Here is a 19,716-nt window from a genome sequence, read left to right as displayed (position 1 = left end):
GACTTTTCTTGTTAAGTTTATTGGCATCATTTTCATCTTTACAGAAGGTCTACAATGTAGACTGAATGGAAGAGAAAAAAAAAAAAAAATCAAAAACAAAACAAAAAAGCGTAGAAGTGCTGTATGGGAATATGGGCGCAAGCTACAAACTGAAATACCAGACATTAGGGGAAAGCTGAACGGCCAAGGAGGGTCTTTTTATAACAAGAGCCTGATCTGCGGGGGAGGGACTAGGAAAAGGGGGCGGGGCTTCTAATACTACATGTTACCTGCCGGTGGAGGGAATGAAACATATTACACCCCAGATTGGGAATAGCACTGAAACTCTACAAGATAAATTTGGGGAAATCTACTCCCCAAATCTGAGCATAGCAAGGTTCCCCTGCAGACATGGTAAGATTATATAAAAAGAGGAGAAGATGGCGGCGATATAATACCTGTACTGAACCATACAAATAGTGTCCGATATTCACATCATGGTTACAGACCCAACTGCAGTCACGGGGCCACTGACAGCCGGGATAGTGAGGTGAACGAGTAGCAGCCTGTTCAAACTCTACCCGTTGGAGGCGGAGTTAACATTTCAGCCTATCAGCTGCATGCCTGGCTCCTCAGGGGCGGTCACTAGCTCCCACTGAAAGCGATTGGTTGAATATTGATGCGGCTGCCCTATGACTAGGCGGATGGGCAGAATCGCTCCGACAAAGCCGTAAGCTGCGTCTTCGAAGCACGCAAATTGTAAGGAGGCGGCCTTATATTTTTACGTGTGCTTCATTACTTAATCAAGAAAAAAACAAAACAAAAGAACAGAAAGAAATAATATTATTCTTAACACTAATTTATACATTTACTTGGTTGCATATATTAACATGTACTATAAGATTCTGACTGGTTTCTGCTCTAAAGGAAGCATGACATCATAAATGGATTCTTGTAAAAAGTTCTGATTAGTTAAAAGTAATAAGCAATTAACGGGAAGGATACAAAAACTCAAAGAGCCGAGCAGTGGACACCGGGTGCCGAGCTTGTAAAGAGAGGAGGGTATGCAGCCGCCCCGGCGGGCGCCTTCGGGGGGACACGGAACAATTAAAAGGTTTATTTGTCTTTATGTCATATATGTTAATTATACACAAACTGTAAAAAGAATGAACAAAAAACAAACAAAAAGAAAAACGAACAAAATCCCGTCTCTCCACAAGACACAAAAATTAACTTATGTTCAAACAAGACCCTAAATGTATCTCTCGTTAACCGCCGTGCGCCCCGAAGAGGTCTGCAACGCTGATGGTTGCAGGCCGCCTGGCGAGACAAGGTTAAACCAGCATGGGCGCGTAGTCCACAGGGAGGGTGGGGGTGATGAGGATGATGATGGTGGTGGTGATCTGCTTATTATACAGGTGTCCGTTTCCGTCTGGACCGGTGCCTGGGAGCTGGAGAAGGTGCAGGAGATTAATATTTATCCTTTACACTCTGGGCAGGGAGGGGAGAGGGGTCTCATGTTCGAAGGCCTAAGTGTGATATCTGTTAGTGAAGGACTCCGGGTTCACCTTCTCCCCTCTCAGCAGCTGCAGGGCTCCGCAGACGCCTTTGCTCGGTCGTTCTTGTCCAGTTTGATGGGCTCTGGGAATTCGTTGTACAGCTCGACCTCTGTTTCCTGGAGCGAGATGAGAAGGGCTGTCACGATATACATCTTATAGGTAAAAAAAAAAAAAAAAAGCCCCCGCCATATTGGCTGCCAGCAGCCGCCACTAGAGGGAGCTCTGTGCATCACAAACATACATGGAGCTCAATCATGCAGTCAGCGCCCTCTAGTGGTGGCCGCAGGTAACAAGTGTAGCCTAAACTGTAGCCCGAGGCTTCCTGATGGGGCCAATGTATAACTAATTCTTTATCCAAGAGTCATGACATTTTTTCATTTGTGTGTGCAGGTTATAGTGTTGAATGACACCATTAATTTTGCTATACAATTGCGCAAGAGAAGAAAAAAAAAAAAAAAAATTGGTGTGGGAGGATTATTTGTATGGTAAAAGTTGCCTCTATGACCATCTGATTACAGCAATAACTTTTTGGTTTTCTATTTTAGTGGTAAATACAAAACCAACCAAATAATTTTATATATTAGTTATTATTTGGTTTGTTCATTTTGTGATTAGAATATATAAAATTATATATATATATATATATATATATATATATATATATATATATATATATATATATATATATATATATATATATATATATTTTAATCTTTATGGCCCTTACCCCGCAGGTCTCGGAGACGCCATTTACCTGTTTAAGTGCGTTCCGTGCAATTGTCTGAAATGCCTGCTCCACGTTTATCGCCTCCTTCGCGCTGGTCTCAAAGTAAGGGATGTTGTTTTTGCTATGACACCACACTTGTGCCCGCTTTGTGGTGACCTAAGAGGAGGAAAAAAAAAAAAAAATTCTATATATAAATCATCGTTACCATAGACGAGAAGTAAAGTTCCTCAATGTTGATGCACTGTGAAGAGTTTTAGCCTCATGTCACATTGCCCCCACATTATAAAGCCCCCACATCGTGCGGCCCCCTTACTTGTCTGTTTTCAAGGTCTATCTTGTTTCCCAGGACAACGAATGGGAAGTTCTCCGGGTCGCGGGGACTGGCCTGGATGAGGAACTCATCTCTCCAGCTGTCCAGGGTTTTGAAGGTGTTCGGCGCGGTGACGTCAAAGACCAGGACGCAGCAGTCGGCCCCCCGATAGAAGGCCACCCCGAGAGACTGGAAGCGCTCCTGGCCAGCCGTGTCCCATATCTGCAGGAGGGGAACATTTACAGGACAGATATTTGTACCTCGTGTCCATCTACGTCGCTGTCACGCTATCGCCCGCATTGACCCGTGATTAGTCAACTCGGACAGATCAGTCGATCACCGGCACCTGACTGGTCATTACAATACTAGATGGCCAAACGCACGAATGTCTCGGCCACAAGTGTTATAGGACGGAGCCAATATTCTGCTTTACGTCCAGTCAGAACATGCAGGAAGGAGCATGAAGGGGCTGTCCAGTCTGGACATATTGGTGACATTATTAGGATTAGTAATTAATATCAGACTGGTGGTCCGACACCCCACACACTCCCTGATCAGCTCCATACACCATGTAGTGGACATTCTTGGTACTGCAGTTTAGCTCCTGCGTGATCCGGCGTGCAGTACCCAGTAACAGCCACTAGATGGCCTGCAGAGCGGCGCTCCATACACCATTTACACCCAGCAGCTGATCAGTGTCGGACCCTCACCAACCTGAAACTCAGGACATATCCTAAAAAGCAGGCCCTCAATACGCCCCTTAAAAAGAGTTGTCCAAGAGTTTGAGCGCTCATCATTCCTATACATGCCAGTGTTAGAGTGCAGTATATACAGGCGACCACCATCCTGTAGATTCCAGATCACCAGAGGCCAATGATTGGCTGCAGTGGTCATCAGTGTACGCCGCTCGCCATTACTGCAGGAAAGTGATCGGCGGGGGATTTAACAGGTGGTTTGATGTTTTTAAAGGCTTAGACAACCTCATAAAGCAGATTGAATTGGGGGTCCAAGGAAAGCAGAGCACCCAGCCAGCCAGGACAGACCACCCAGCCAGCCTCGCAGAGCAGATGGGACAGGCCACTAGAAGGGCCGACCGCCACCGACCACACATCAGTCATCCGCCTCCAGTGTCAGGAGAGGACCCCCTTAAAAAGGAGATTGATATTGATGGAGCCTAAAAATCTGTAACCAAACCCCCCCTTCCCCCTCACCTGCATTGTGACCAACCGGTCGTCCACCATCACCTCCTTGGTCAGAAAGTCCGCCCCGATCGTGGCCTTGTACTGATTAGTGAACTTCTTATTGACATACTGGTTCATGAGCGAAGTCTTCCCAACCCTGAAATGTTAACACCAGGAGTCATCACCGGGTACAATGGCTCAGATACACAGCGGTAGACGGCAGCCATATTGGGGGGGGGACGGACGGGAATGGAATTCAGATATGTTGGGATTGACCCCATCCAGTCTATTTCACTATGCCGAGCTGCAGTACCAGACATGGCCAGGAATGGCAGCAGACTTTATACCACCCCAAATCTGGGACCAACCGACTTCAAAATTGCCAAAAATGTAATTCCACAAAATATAAAGATGCTGCAAAAAAAAAACAAAAGTGACATCTTCAAGAAGTTAAATAATCTGCTACACAGTGGGGGTTTAGACACCCACACTGCAAGACGATCCCCGTGTGGAAACCTTCCACAGCGACGTGATCCATAAGACCACCCTCTCGCTTGCTGCGGATTTTATCTGCAGGTATAATCCGCAGCTTTCCCACCTCGTGCAGACGAGGGTCACAGGCCGCTCGCACTCACCCAGAGTCTCCCAGGATGATGACCTTCAGAAGCACTTTCTTCCTGGACGTCATCTTTCAAGAAAATAATCTGTGAAGAGAAGGAAAAGCGATTACCGAGGGGGAACGAGACCCGCTGAAAATTAGTCACAAAATGCATAAAAAGGAGTTTCCACAATGTTTGATGCCCGGCCGACCCCCACAGCTGCCACCGATACCATACCCCCGGACGCACCATGGGGTCACTGACACCATCGCTGTGGACATCTATAGGACGTTTGGAATGAATGCACCATTTTCTTGTCATTCAGGTCTCCAAATATTGTGTCTAGGTCATTATAATCTATTGTTCCCTGTTATCGGCCATTTACTTGATGGCTGCACACACCGGCGCCTCTGTTCAGGGGGTCGATACACTGCCATAAACCGAGGCCTACACTGGTGAACAGCGCCTCTCCTGTTCACAGGCAGAGCCTGGCATCGCACAGACCACCACCATCGCACAGACCACCACCATTTGGACCCTGGATTGCAACAATACAAGAGGAGGAAGGTTGCACCATTATTCTGCACCGTCGGCAGGTTTTATAAATGGAGATTGCGTCCTTGTCAGCATGGAGGGAGGAATAGGACTCCGGCCGAGTAAACAACCCCCACCCTCCTCCTGGACATAAGATGACGTGGGGTCAATACCACGAGCGCTCGAGGAACTGGGACTAAGGACCTGATGACGAGTAATGTGACGCCTGTAAGTTAGAGACAAGTCCCACAGGTACTGACGGAGATCTGCCAACCAATGATGAACCGAGACCCCCAACCCACGGGACCACCCGACCATCTGCAGCAGGGTCAGGGCAACCTTCTAACCACACGCTCAGCTCCAGCTCTACACTTCATAGAAGTCCTGGAAAGGTTTCAAGAAAACTTCTACTAAGGCCTTCAGGGCATCCTGGGAGTTGTAGTTTCACAGCTTGCTGACCCCCTGACTTGGCAATCCCCTGCACGACGAGTAAAGCAGCAGAACAAACCTCAGTCAGGCACAGGAGGGCGAAGAAGAAGATCTGTACACCGATCCGAGCCGTCAGCTGTGAGGACGAGTGGAAATAACGTAAGCGTCACTCGCAAAACAGAGATTTACATGAGTAATGGAGTGAAAAGCCAGAGAGGCGGCAGAAATACCAGGAGGCCGACGTCACAGTAATGGCTGCAGGTTATACAAGCGGACGATGCAGCAGAGCCGAATACACACCTGACCATAAGTAGTGGGAGGAATGTGAGAAAGCGGATCATGTCCTGTCCAACCGCGTCACCGCACGTGCGGCTGAGTCACCGAATACAGCCAGAAATACGGGGAAAAGGCAACAAACGTCTACGTCAGATACAGGAAACTGAAGAAACCGAATGTAGAGGGATATACAGAAGATATTATCCCCCAGAGCTGCACTCTATTCTGCTGGTGCAGTCACTGTGTACATACATTACATTACTGATCCGGAGTTACATCCTGTATTATACTCCAGAGCTGCACTCACTATTCTGCTGGTGCAGTCACTGTGCACATACATTACATTACTGATCCTGAGTTACCTCCTGTATTATACCCCAGAGCTGCACTCACTATTCTGCTGGTGCAGTCACTGTGTACATACATTACATTACTGATCCTGAGTTACATCCTGTAGTATACCCCAGAGCTGCACTCACTATTCTGCTGGAGCAGTCACTGTGTACATACATTACATTACTGATCCTGAGTTACATCCTGCATTATACCCCAGAGCTGCACTCACTATTCTGCTGGTGCAGTCACTGTGCACATACATTACATTACTGATCCTGAGTTACCTCCTGTATTATACCCCAGAGCTGCACTCACTATTCTGCTGGTGCAGTCACTGTGTACATACATTACATTACTGATCCTGAGTTACATCCTGTAGTATACCCCAGAGCTGCACTCACTATTCTGCTGGAGCAGTCACTGTGTACATACATTACATTACTGATCCTGAGTTACATCCTGCATTATACCCCAGAGCTGCACTCACTATTCTGCTGGTGCGGTCACTGTGCACATACATTACATTACTGATCCTGAGTTACATCCTGTATTATACCCCAGAGCTGCACTCACTATTCTGCTGGAGCAGTCACTGTGTACATACATTACATTACTGATCCTGAGTTACATCCTGTATTATACCCCAGAGCTGCACTCACTATTCTGCTGGTGCAGTCACTGTGTACATACATTACATTACATTACTGATCCTGAGTTACATCCTGTATTATACCCCAGAGCTGCACTCACTATTCTGCTGGTGCAGTCACTGTGCACATACATTACATTACTGATCCTGAGTTACATCCTGTATTATACTCCAGAGCTGCACTCACTATTCTGCTGGTGCAGTCACTATGTACATACATTACATTACTGATCCTGAGTTACATCCTGTATTATACTCCAGAGCTGCACTCACTATTCTGCTGGTGCAGTCACTATGTACATACATTACATTACTGATCCTGAGTTACATCCTGTATTATACCCCAGAGCTGCACTCACTATTCTGCTGGTGCAGTCACTGTGTACATACATTACATTACTGATCCTGAGTTACATCCTGTATTATACCCCAGAGCTGCACTCACTATTCTGCTGGTGCAGTCACTGTGCACATACATTACATTACTGATCCTGAGTTACATCCTGTATTATACTCCAGAGCTGCACTCACTATTCTGCTGGTGCAGTCACTATGTACATACATTACATTACTGATCCTGAGTTACATCCTGTATTATACTCCAGAGCTGCACTCACTATTCTGCTGGTGCAGTCACTGTGTACATACATTACTGATCCGGAGTTACATCCTGTATTATACTCCAGAGCTGCACTCACTATTCTGCTGGTGCAGTCACTGTGTACATACATTACTGATCCTGAGTTACATCCTGTATTATACCCCAGAGCTGCGCTCACCATTCTTACCCAGTGTCCTCAGTATTGACCATCACTATATAGTGTTGCACAGACCTGGTTATACTCAGCCGTGGCCGCCCGCTGCGGATGATCACTGCTGCCTCCATTGTACGGCATATTAGCAGTTTTATCGGCCACAGATCACGAGTGCCCAGTGTCAGGCGGCCTCCTACAAGCCCCACTGAGGAGCTGCTCATCCCAGTCTATAGAGGGGCAGGAATTCCTCGCCATGAGGTTGGCGCCTGTCACCACGATACGTCAGTACTGTGCGATTCTGCTGCCAGTGATGGCGACGTGCTGGACGTAGCGCTCCGGTTTGATAAAGGAAGGGTCTGGCCCATCCCCCGCCATGGTACACAGTCAGGGCCCAGGAGCCGCTGCGTCACCAGAATCACTTCCTCCATTATTTACTTGCTCATCAATCTCCCTCCAGGAATGCAGATCCCCGAGGTCTATTTATATCTATGGACAGCAGAACCCTGCAAGAGTTAAAGGGGGCTTCCACTTGTGTCAATTAAGCTTAAAGGGGCGGGGGCAGCAGAGCAATAATATGAGTCACTTGCTGACTGCGGCCTTTTAACCAATGTGGCCCAAAGCTTCAGTTGGAGTTTGGGTTCAATACAGGAAAAGGCTTGATCGTGCCTGGGGCAGTGTGCTTCGGGGGCTGACTGCTGATTTCAATAGCCAAGCCAGCCCCCTTTGTTACAGTATAGTTGCAGATGGCATAAGTAATGAAATCAGCCAGCCCCCTCCACACACACAGCACTAATCACGGGTGAAAAGTAGAAGCCCCTAACCTAGAAGAAGAGCAGCAGAACCAGCGCCGATCAAAGGCTCATGTGAGAAATAAAGCCCATCATATGCAGAATAAAAGCACACGTCTAAGGCAATGTGTGGCCGTTACCCCTTTTCTCCACACATGCACGCTCATCCATACAGAGCGTGCACATCACAAGCATCAGTGTATAAAGTGATCCCCCCGCATGGGATATTACAGCAGAGGGGGCACTTATCAGCAGGGCTTCACCTTATGTACAGACAGACAAACCCGGTGCTGCCCTTTAAAGGGAACCTGTCAGCAGGATTGTGCCCAGTAACCTACAGACAGTGTCAGGTCGGAGCAGTTATACTGATTACACCGATAACCGGTGATGAAATCCGTCTCGTAGCTTTTAATCTTTATTTTCAGTTTTGTGTTAATGATATGCTTGTGCTCCGGGGGTCTCAGAGCACCACATAAAGACCCCCACATGTGACAGGGCATGCTGGGAGCTGTAGTGTGACAACAGGTTGCTAGACCATCCTCAGCGGTGCCAGCTTGGCAGCAGAACAAGCCTTGGCCAATTAGTCAGGATCTCTGTAAAAGGATCCTGTCAGCAGATCACAAGATGAAAGCTGAATGATTAAATAAATCTTAGACCTGATGAGGCAGGTGCAGTTACTGTAAAATTCCGGCAGAATAGCTCAATATTAGGATGAGAATTTTAGTATACAGTGGGAAAATGTAAAAAATAAATAAACAGACACCCACAGATGATAGTCATTCGGATGGGGATTTTCAAAGCAAGTCCACCAGCCTCATCAGGACTAGGATATAGCACTGTAAGCTGATGTCTGTTGGTTTATCTAGACTTTGGCTTGTAGGACACCAACAATAGCAAGAATAAAGGGGCTGAGGCAGTGTTGGTGATGGACTCTCGGACAAACAGTGAGCGGGCAGCCCCATGTAAGGGAAGCACCAGCTGTAGTTCACTGCACATGCACAAGTCCGGCAGCGCTAATGTGCATTCTGGGGTCGGTGAGGCGCACAGGGCGGCCCCCCAGAAACATACAGCTGAGCCTTGTGGAAACCAACAACTCCAACCGTTCAACCAGGGAGAGGTCTCCTGCTGCAGAGGGAGCGGCCCAGCCATGGATATTAATGGGAGCATGTAATACTATGTTTCTCCACAGGAGGTGCTGCAGTAGTTACATTACAGGAGCAGAATCCCCCAGTCAGCCTTATTATAAGAGGGTCTGCATGCACACTAGGCTTTCCAGGGTCCGGAGTGCTCTCCAATGCACCAGATGATCCCCATGCAGGTCAATTAGCAGGACGGAAGAGCATGTCCAGGGGCAAGAGTAGCCATATAATATAATGAGCAGGTATTCTGATGAGCCCTGATGGGGGGGGGGGGCACTAGGAAAATCCTAGTCCTAATAGCAAACTTTGTGCACCGTGCGCAGAAATTTTGGAAATGTGGTCCATAAATTTAAATAGAAAATAAATACATATATTTATACAAGGATGTGACGACTCATGCAGTGGCTCTCGATGGGTTAACCGCACAGACGGCTGCAGCACCAGACTTAATTATTGTATGGAGGATCATGTGGTTCATCAGCTGCTTGAGTCACAAGGGAGGGGACCGCACGTGTGAACAAAGAGGCCGAATGATCCAGCGAGAAAACCCGCAGCACATGGGCAGGAGAACCCTGCGGGGAGAGACCGAAAGGACCGGCAGGCTCCCCGCTGCGGCAGCTCGATTTACAGCAGGTACACAAAGTATTCAGACCCCTTCACATTTTTCACTCTGTTTCATTGCAGCCATTTGGTAAATTCAAAAAAGTTCATTTCTTCTCATTAATGTGCACTCTGCTCCCCCATCTTGACTGAGGGGAAAAAAAAAAAAAAAAAAAAAAAAACACAGAAATGTAGAAATTTTTGTCAATTTATTAAAAATGAAAATCTGAAATCTCCCATGGTCATAAGTCTTCAGCCCCTTTGCTCAGTATTGAGGAGAAGCCCCTTTTGAGCTCGTACAGCCATGAGTCTTCTTGGGAATGATACAAGTTTTTCACACCTGGATTTGGGGATCCTCGGCCATTCTTCCTTGCAGATCCTCTCCAGTTCCGTCAGGTTGGATGGTGAACGTTGGTGGACGCCATTTTCAGGTCTCTCCAGAGATGCTCAGTTGGGTTTAGGTCAGGGCTCTAGCTGGGCCGGTCAGGAATGGTCACAGAGTTGTTCTGAAGCCACTCCTGTCTTATTTTATCTGTGTGCTCAGGGTCATTGTCTTGTTGGAAGGTGAACCTTCGGCCAAGTCTGAGGTCCAGAGCACTCTGGAAGAGGTTTTCATCCAGGATATCTCTGTACTTGGCCGGATTCATGTTTCCTTCAGTGACAACCAGTCGTCCTGTCCCTGCAGCTGAAAAACACCCCCATAGCATGATGCTGCCTCCACCATGCTTCACTGTTGGGATTGTATTGGGCAGGTGATGAGCAGTGCCTGGTTTTCTCCACACAGATCTTTTTGGTGATAATTCTAAGCGGTACATCTTCATCTCATCAGACCAGAGAATCTTATTTCTCATAGTCTGGGAGTCCTTCATGTGTTTTTTTAGCAAACTATGTAGCTTTCATATGTCTTGCACTGAGGAGAGGCTTCCTTTGGGCCACTCTTCCATAAAGGCCTGACTGGTGGAGGCTGCAGTGATAGGTGACTTTGTGGAACTTTCTCCCATCTCCCTACTGCATCTCTGGAGCTCAGCTACAGTGATCTTGGGGTTCTTCGTTACCTCTCTCCCAATGCTTTCCTCCCACGATTGCTCAGTTTGGCTGGACGGCCAGGTCTAGGAAGACTTCTGGTGGTCCCAAACTTCTTCCATTAAAGGATTATGGAGGCCACTGTGCTCTTAGGAACCTTGAGTACTTCAGAAATGTTGTTGTAACCTTGGCCAGATCTGTGCCTTGCCACAATTCTGTCTCTGAGCTCCTTGGCCAGTTGCTTTGACCTCATGATTCTCATTTGCTCTGACATGCACAGTGAGCTGTGAGGTCTTATATAGACAGGTGTGCGCCTTTACAAATCAAGTCCTATCAGTGTAATTACACACAGCTCCAATGAAGGAGTAGAACCATCTCAAGGAGGATCACAAGGAACTGGACAGCATGGGACTTAACCCCTTACCGGCATCGGACGTACTATACCGTCCGATGCCGGCTCCCCTGCTTTGATGCAGGGCTCCGCGGTGAGCCTGCATCAAAGCCGGGACATGTCAGCTGTTTTGAACGACTGACATGTGCCCGTAATAGGCGCGGGCAGAATCGCGATCTGCCCGCACCTATTAACTAGTTAAATGCCGCTGTCAAACGCAGGCAGCGGCATTTAACTACCGCTTCCGGCCGGGCGGCTTGTATATTGTAACCATAGAGGTCCCAGAGACCTCTATGGTTACTGATTGCCGGTGGCTGTGAGCGCCACCCTGTGGTCGGCGCTCACAGCACACGTGCATTTCTGCTACATAGCAGCGATCAGCAGATTGCTGCTATGTAGCAGAGCCGATCGAGTTGTGCCTGCTTCTAGCCTCCCATGGAGGCCATTGAAGCATGGCAGGAGTGTAAAAAAAAAAAAAAAAGTTTAAAAAAAAATGTGAAAAAAATAACAAAAGTTTAAATCACCCCCCTTTCGCCCCAATCAAAATAAATCAATAAAAAAAATCAAATCTACGCATATTTGGTATCGCCGCGCTCAAAATCGCCCGATCTATCAATTAAAAAAAAAGTATTAACCTGATCGCTAAACAGCGTAGCGGGAAAAAAATTCGAAACGCCAGAATTACGTTTTTTTTTTTTGGTCGCCGCGACATTGCATTAAAATGCAATAACGGGTGATCAAAAGAACGTATCTGCACCGAAATGCTATCATTAAAAACGTCATCTCGGCACGCAAAAAATAAGCCCTCAACCGACCCCAGATCATGAAAAATGGAGACGTTACGAATATCGGAAAATGGCGCAATATTTTTTTTTTTAGCAAAGTTTGGAATTTTTCTTCACCACTTAGATAAAAAATAACCTAGTCATGTTAGGTGTCTATGAACTCGTACTGACCTGGAGAATCATAATGGCAAGTCAGTTTTAGCATTTAGTGAACCTAGCAAAAAAGCCAAACAAAAAACCAATGTGGGATTGCACTTTTTTTGCAATTTCACCGCACTTGGAATTTTTTTCCCGTTTTCTAGTACACGACATGCTAAAACCAATGATGTCGTTCAAAAGTACAACTCGTCGCGCAAAAAATTAGCCCTCACATGGCCAAATTGACAGAAAAATAAAAAAGTTATGGCTCTGGGAAGGAGGGGAGCGAAAAACGAACATGGAAAAACGAAAAATCCCCCGGTCATGAAGGGGTTAAATATGACAGTCTGAGCAAAGGATCTGAAGACTTATGTTATGTGATATTTCAGTTTCTCTTTTTTATTTAATTTGCAAAAAATTCTACATTTCTGTTTTTTTTTTTCAGACAAGATGGGGTGCATTGTGTACATTAATGAGAAAAAAGAATGAACTTTGTGAATTTACCAAATGGCTGCAATGAAACAAAGTGAAAAATTTAAAGGGGTCTGAATACTTCCGTACCCACTGTATGGCCCGAGTAATCGGAGGATCTCCAGATGTTGCAAAACTACAACTCCCAGCATGCACTCTTAGTAGCTGACAAATCATGTTTCATTGCAGATAGCACAAAATAGTCAGCAACCGAATAAGAAGACGCATTAACCCCTCACATTATCAGTCACTGGGGTAGACTCTCCACTTAGGGTTGGTCTCAGGCAAGACCTAGATGAAGCATGAACAATCCAGGCCCGATCACGGCTTTATCGAAGCCATCAGTTTGGGACTCAGCTGTAAATTTTGCACAAAGTTGCCCGTGTACCACTTATCCGACACGTTATTCTGGAAACATCCAAAACGTGATATGTCTGAAACCAATACGATCACATTGACAGGTCGTTACCTATAGCAACCATTCAGCGCAATTCACATTTGTCACAGTTCTGGAATGCCAAGCGTCGCGCTGTGATTGGTTTATTTGTTCGCCATCGATGGGTCAGACTCATAGTAAGAAGCCGGCGTCACGTGCAGACGTCTCTTCCCCTAAAGACGTTGGACCGGGGATGGGGTCCCAGAAACACAGACATCCCCATCAAAGTTTCATCTTAAAAGGAGGCTTCTCAAGATAGACATTGCTATAACTTTGTACTTTAGGAAACATGGCTGCCCCATTATAGACAGCGACCAACTATGTGACCAGACAGGAGGCGATGTGGCAGCGGTGCCAGACTATCAAGATGTCATAACAGCAGGGATAACCCCTTCCCCATAGCTAGAGTCCAGCCTCGGGGATAACCCCTTCCCCATAGCTAGAGTCCAGCCTCGGGGATAACCCCTTCCCCATAGCTAGAGTCCAGCCTCGGGGATAACCCCTTCCCCATAGCTAGAGTCCAGCCTCGGGGATAACCCCTTCCCCATAGCTAGAGTCCAGCCTCGGGGATAACCCCTTCCCCATAGCTAGAGTCCAGCCTCGGGGATAACCCCTTCCCCATAGCTAGAGTCCAGCCTCGGGGATAACCCCTTCCCCATAGCTAGAGTCCAGCCTCGGGGATAACCCCTTCCCCATAGCTAGAGTCCAGCCTCGGGGATAACCCCTTCCCCATAGCTAGAGTCCAGCCTCGGGGATAACCCCTTCCCCATAGCTAGAGTCCAGCCTCGGGGATAACCCCTTCCCCATAGCTAGAGTCCAGCCTCGGGGATAACCCCTTCCCCATAGCTAGAGTCCAGCCTCGGGGATAACCCCTTCCCCATAGCTAGAGTCCAGCCTCGGGGATAACCCCTTCCCCATAGCTAGAGTCCAGCCTCGGGGATAACCCCTTCCCCATAGCTAGAGTCCAGCCTCGGGGATAACCCCTTCCCCATAGCTAGAGTCCAGCCTCGGGGATAACCCCTTCCCCATAGCTAGAGTCCAGCCTCGGGGATAACCCCTTCCCCATAGCTAGAGTCCAGCCTCGGGGATAACCCCTTCCCCATAGCTAGAGTCCAGCCTCGGGGATAACCCCTTCCCCATAGCTAGGGAGGGCAGCCTCGGGGATAACCCCTTCCCCATAGCTAGGGAGGGCAGCCTCGGGGATAACCCCTTCCCCATAGCTAGGGAGGGCAGCCTCGGGGATAACCCCTTCCCCATAGCTAGGGAGGGCAGCCTCGGGGTCCCCCCTTCCCCATAGCTAGGGAGGGCAGCCTCGGGGTCCCCCCTTCCCCATAGCTAGGGAGGGCAGCCTCGGGGTCCCCCCTTCCCCATAGCTAGGGAGGGCAGCCTCGGGGTCCCCCCTTCCCCATAGCTAGGGAGGGCAGCCTCGGGGTCCCCCCTTCCCCATAGCTAGAGTCCAGCCTCGGGGTCCCCCCTTCCCCATAGCTAGAGTCCAGCCTCGGGGTCCCCCCTTCCCCATAGCTAGAGTCCAGCCTCAGGGACCCCCCTTCCCCATAGCTAGAGTCCAGCCTCGGGGATAACCCCTTCCCCATAGCTAGAGTCCAGCCTCGGGGTCCCCCCTTCTCCATAGCTAGAGTCCAGCCTCGGGGTCCCCCCTTCCCCATAGCTAGAGTCCAGCCTCGGGGTCCCCCCTTCCCCATAGCTAGAGTCCAGCCTCGGGGATAACCCCTTCCCCATAGCTAGAGTCCAGCCTCAGGGTCCCCCTGTCCCCATAGCTACAGTCCAGCCTCAGGGACTCCCTCAGCATGCAGCACTAACCTTGCTGTGACTATAACTGACAGTTTCCACCATAAATCAATGAGCTCCGTCCTTCGTGACTTTTTGAAGAACAGAAAAACAAACCTGCGTCCGTCATCAGGAAAATCCTCACAGCTCACCAATCACTGAGGAATAAACAGCCGGCGCGGACACTCCGCAGCATTGCACAACGCCAGGATGTGTGTCATGTACCAACCACCCGGGTCACGTTTCTCCAGGTCCCTTTACACAAACTGAATCCTGGACTTCAGCCACTGAAAGCCAAACAGAAAGCCCAGAGCTCAAGGGGGTCGTAATGATGTCAGCCAAGAAATAAGACCCTCCAGGACTACAACAGGAGACACCAAACGGATCAGGACAAACCGCAGCACAGATAGTCAAATGGCAAGTGTAACGCTCCATTCCCCCTGCAGGGGCACTGCAGCGAAACTGAACACAGCCAGATTGTCTGCAGCTGATCGCCGAGGTCTCACTGCACAACACTGATCTGCAGCGCTCCTGCCTGATAAGGACAGCCCAAAGCGGAGAACCCCTGTAACCATGCAACGGCGACAAGAGGGAAGTGAGGAAGAGGAAGGACAAGGTGAGGAGTATGGCTGCCAGTATGGATTTATTACTCTGCTAGACAATCACGCCGACAAAAAGAAACAAGCGGAACACAACTAACAATGGCAGAGCAAAATACGACTGCAAAAAAAAAAAAAAAAAACACACATTACAAGTCAAAGCAAAATGTGAAGAAAAAAAAAAAAACACTGAAAAAAATGGTAAAATATGAAAGAAATAAATCCATACAGTACAGGAGGAATTAAACGTGGGACATAGTCAGGAGACCCTCCCCCTGCAGTAAAGGTTTACAGCAGGGGTGTCAAACTGCATTCCTGGAGGGCTGCAAACAGGTCATGTTTTCAGGATTTCCTTGTACTGCACAGGTGATAATTTAATCACCAACTCATTATTTGTGTATGTCATTAAATTATCACCTGTGCAGTACAAGGAAATCCTGAAAACATGACCTGTTTGCAGCCCTCCAGGAATGCAGTTTGACACCCCTGGTTTACAGGACGGACAGCATTCATGGGAAACAACGGGCGCCATATGCTGCATAATAAGACCAGACAATAGGAGCAAAGACTAAGTGCGCCCAACACAGAAGACCATCCAGGTAAGGCTTCTTTCACACTAGCGTCGGAATCTCCCTGTCGCAATGCGTCGGGAGAGATTCCGACGCTAGCGTTTAACGCTTTGCACAATGGGTGCAGCGGATGCATTTTTCCAGCGCCCCATTGTAAGGTGCGGGGAGGTGGGGGCGGAGCTCCGGCCGCGCATGCGCGGTCGGAAAAAGCGGTCCGTCGGGAGAAAAAAAACGTTACATGTAGGGTTTTTTTCCCCCCCGACGGTCCGCCAAGGCACGACGCATTCGTCGCAAGACGGATGCGAAGTGTGCAAATCCGTCGCAAATGCGTCGCCAATAGAAGTCTATGGGGAAAAAACGCATCCTGCAAGCACTTTTGCAGGATGCGTTTTTTCTGCAAAACGACGCATTGTGACGGATTTACAAAAAACGCTAGTGTGAAAGTACCCTAACTGGTCCCCGTGTAACAAAGGCCATCAGGACCCTCATAACCAGAGGCTGCAGTTAATAGAGGGGGTCCGCTCCAATAGGGTTCATATGAGCTCCCAATATAAGATATATATGCATTAAAGGGGTTTGGGGTTTCTGCCTCCACAAAATCAGCGGGAAAAACACCCACAGAGTGCGACAGCGAGGAGCCAGCACACAACCTGCACGACAACGCAACGCTGCCCGAAGAGCGGCCGCCATCACCATTCACAGTGAGCGGGAAAGTAACTGCTATTATACCGTAAAGTAAACTGCAACAAGGAACTGTAGAAAAGCAGAAACAAAGCAAACATAGGAGAAACGCAAAGTGTACAGTAAATAGGGGCAGTATTATAGTACTGCGTGGGCTGTGCTACACACTACGCATACATATTCTAGAATACCCGATGCGTTAGAATCGTGCTACCATCTAGTAGTAGTTATATTCTTGTACATAGGGGCAGTATTATAGTAGTTATATTCTTGTACATAGGAGCAGTATTATAGTAGTTATATTCTTGTACATAGGAGCAGTATTATAGTAGTTATATTCTTGTACATAGGAGCAGTATTATAGTAGTTATATTCTTGTACATAGGAGCAGTATTATAGTAGTTATATTCTTGTACATAGGAGCAGTATTATAGTAGTTATATTCTTGTACAGAGGGGCAGTATTATAGTAGTTATATTCTTGTACAGAGGGGCAGTATTATAGTAGTTATATTCTTGTACATAGGGGCAGTATTATAGTAGTTATATTCCTGTACATAGAAGCAGTATTATAGTAGTTATATTCCTGTACATAGGAGCAGTATTATAGTAGTTATATTCTTGTACATAGGAGCAGTATTATAGTAGATATATTCTTGTACATAGGAGCAGTATTATAGTAGTTATATTCTTGTACATAGGAGCAGTATTATAGTAGTTATATTCTTGTACATGGGGCAGTATTATAGTAGTTATATTCCTGTATATAGGAGCAGTATTATAGGAGTTATATTCCTGTATATAGGGGCAGTATTATAGGAGTTATATTCTTGTACATAGGAGCAGTATTATAGCAGTTATATTCCTGTATATAGGAGCAGTATTATAGCAGTTATATTCCCGTATATAGGGGCAGTATTATAGCAGTTATATTCCCGTATATAGGAGCAGTATTATAGGAGTTATATTCCCGTATATAGGAGCAGTATTATAGGAGTTATATTCCTGTATATAGGAGCAGTATTATAGGAGTTATATTCCTGTATATAGGGGCAGTATTATAGCAGTTATATTCCTGTATATAGGGGCAGTATTATAGCAGTTATATTCCTGTATATAGGAGCAGTATTATAGCAGTTATATTCCTGTATATAGGGGCAGTATTATAGTAGTTATATCCCTGTATATAGGGGCAGTATTATAGTAGTTATATCCCTGTATATAGGAGCAGTATTATAGTAGTTATATCCCTGTATATAGGAGCAGTATTATAGTAGTTATATTCTTGTATATAGGGGGCAGTATTATAGTAGTCATATTCTTGTATATAGGAGCAGTATTATAGTAGTTATATTCCTGTATATAGGAGCAGTATTATAGTAGTTATATCCCTGTATATAGGGGCAGTATTATAGCAGTTATATTCTTGTACATAGGGGCAGTATTATTGTAGTTATATTCTTGTACATAGGGGCAGTATTATTGTAGTTATATTCCTGTATATAGTGGCAGTATTATTGCAGTTATATTCCTGTATATAGGGGCAGTATTATTGTAGTTATATTCCTGTATATAGTGGCAGTATTATTGCAGTTATATTCCTGTACATAGGGGCAGTATTATTGTAGATATATTCCTGTATATAGGGGCAGTATTATTGTAGATATATTCCTGTATATAGGGGCAGTATTATTGTAGATATATTCCTGTATATAGGGGCAGTATTATTGTAGTTATATTCCTGTATATAGTGGCAGTATTATTGCAGTTATATTCCTGTACATAGGGGCAGTATTATTGTAGATATATTCCTGTATATAGGGGCAGTATTATTGTAGATATATTCCTGTATATAGGGGCAGTATTATTGCAGTTATATTCTTGTATATAGGGGCAGTATTATTGCAGTTATATTCCTGTATATAGGGGCAGTATTATAGTAGTTATATTCCTGTATATAGGGGCAGTATTATAGCAGTTATATTCCTGTATATAGGGGCAGTATTATTGCAGTTATATTCCTGTACATAGGGGCAGTATTATAGCAGTTATATTCCTGTACATAGGAGCAGTATTATAGCAGTTATATTCCTGTATATAGGGGCAGTATTATTGTAGACATACTATTGTTGTACACATTACCGCACACGGGGCTGGACGTGGAGCCGCACCGACCACCATTGCTGCGGTACAGCCGGGCATTGTCGGCCCCTCCCCCGCTCCTCAGTGGTCGGTGTGGGGCAGGGTACACGGACACTCTCGGTCCCGGGCGGACATGGTGTCGGGGGCACCGGGCGGAGCTCAGTGAAGGGTCCGGGGATAACAGGGCCGGGAGCGGCCACTTCGCTCTGTACCGGGGTCTCCCCGCCCTGGGCCTCCCCGGGGGTCGTCCTCCAGGATGAGGCCTCCCCTCCTTCCCGCTGCTCTGTGTCCCCCTCCCGGGAGGAGCCGCTCGCCTTACCCGCGGTGAGTGGATGGCTGCTGGGTGTCCGCTCGTGTGCCGGGCCGCTCCTGTTCTCCGCCGGGCCCGCTACTGCTGCTGCTGTTGCCGCTGCTCCTCTCAGCTTCCTCCCTGCCAACCCTGCTCTTCCCAGCGGAAGTGATAACCAGTCATGGGACTGCTGACGTCACCAGCTATTCCCTCACGTCCATTGGTAGATGTTGAGAAGGAGGCGGGATAATGGCAGGTCACATGATGTGCTGTGTCACTTTCGCTCCGCCATGTTACCTGAGGCGAGGTGCGGATTTATAGATGAGGAGAGGGCGGGGGTCTTGTGTGTCTGCGGATGGATAGAACTACGCTGTGATCGGAGTCTGCCGTTATGTAGGATGACGAGCTGGTATCACTCACCATTAGCCACTGAGAGATAATATTCTGCATTAGGGGCGCCGCTCCTGGACACCCCCATTATGCAAGTGGGATGAACCTAGGTTGCCATAGATTATTATTGTGTGTAAGCACAGTCCACTTGAATTAT

General features: G+C 47.2%; 1 protein-coding gene across 1 annotated transcript; it reads right to left on the bottom strand.

The window, feature by feature from the left end:
- RAB7A (RAB7A, member RAS oncogene family) lies at positions 1-19,459 on the bottom strand. The gene is made up of 6 exons (XM_069736314.1): positions 19,200-19,459; positions 4,392-4,460; positions 3,787-3,913; positions 2,579-2,797; positions 2,293-2,421; positions 1-1,654 (listed from the first exon to the last, which is right to left on the bottom strand). The coding sequence occupies exons 2-6, from the start codon at positions 4,442-4,444 to the stop codon at positions 1,559-1,561; spliced, it is 624 nt and encodes a 207-aa protein (XP_069592415.1). The 5' UTR covers positions 4,445-4,460; positions 19,200-19,459; the 3' UTR covers positions 1-1,558.
- Positions 19,460-19,716: the final 257 nt, after the last annotated feature.

Source organism: Ranitomeya imitator, chromosome 8 (assembly GCF_032444005.1).
Source record: "Ranitomeya imitator isolate aRanImi1 chromosome 8, aRanImi1.pri, whole genome shotgun sequence".
Lineage (NCBI taxonomy): Eukaryota > Metazoa > Chordata > Amphibia > Anura > Dendrobatidae > Ranitomeya > Ranitomeya imitator.
The sequence above is the reverse complement of the archived record's forward strand: the minus strand, read 5'-3'. Positions and strand labels throughout refer to the sequence as shown.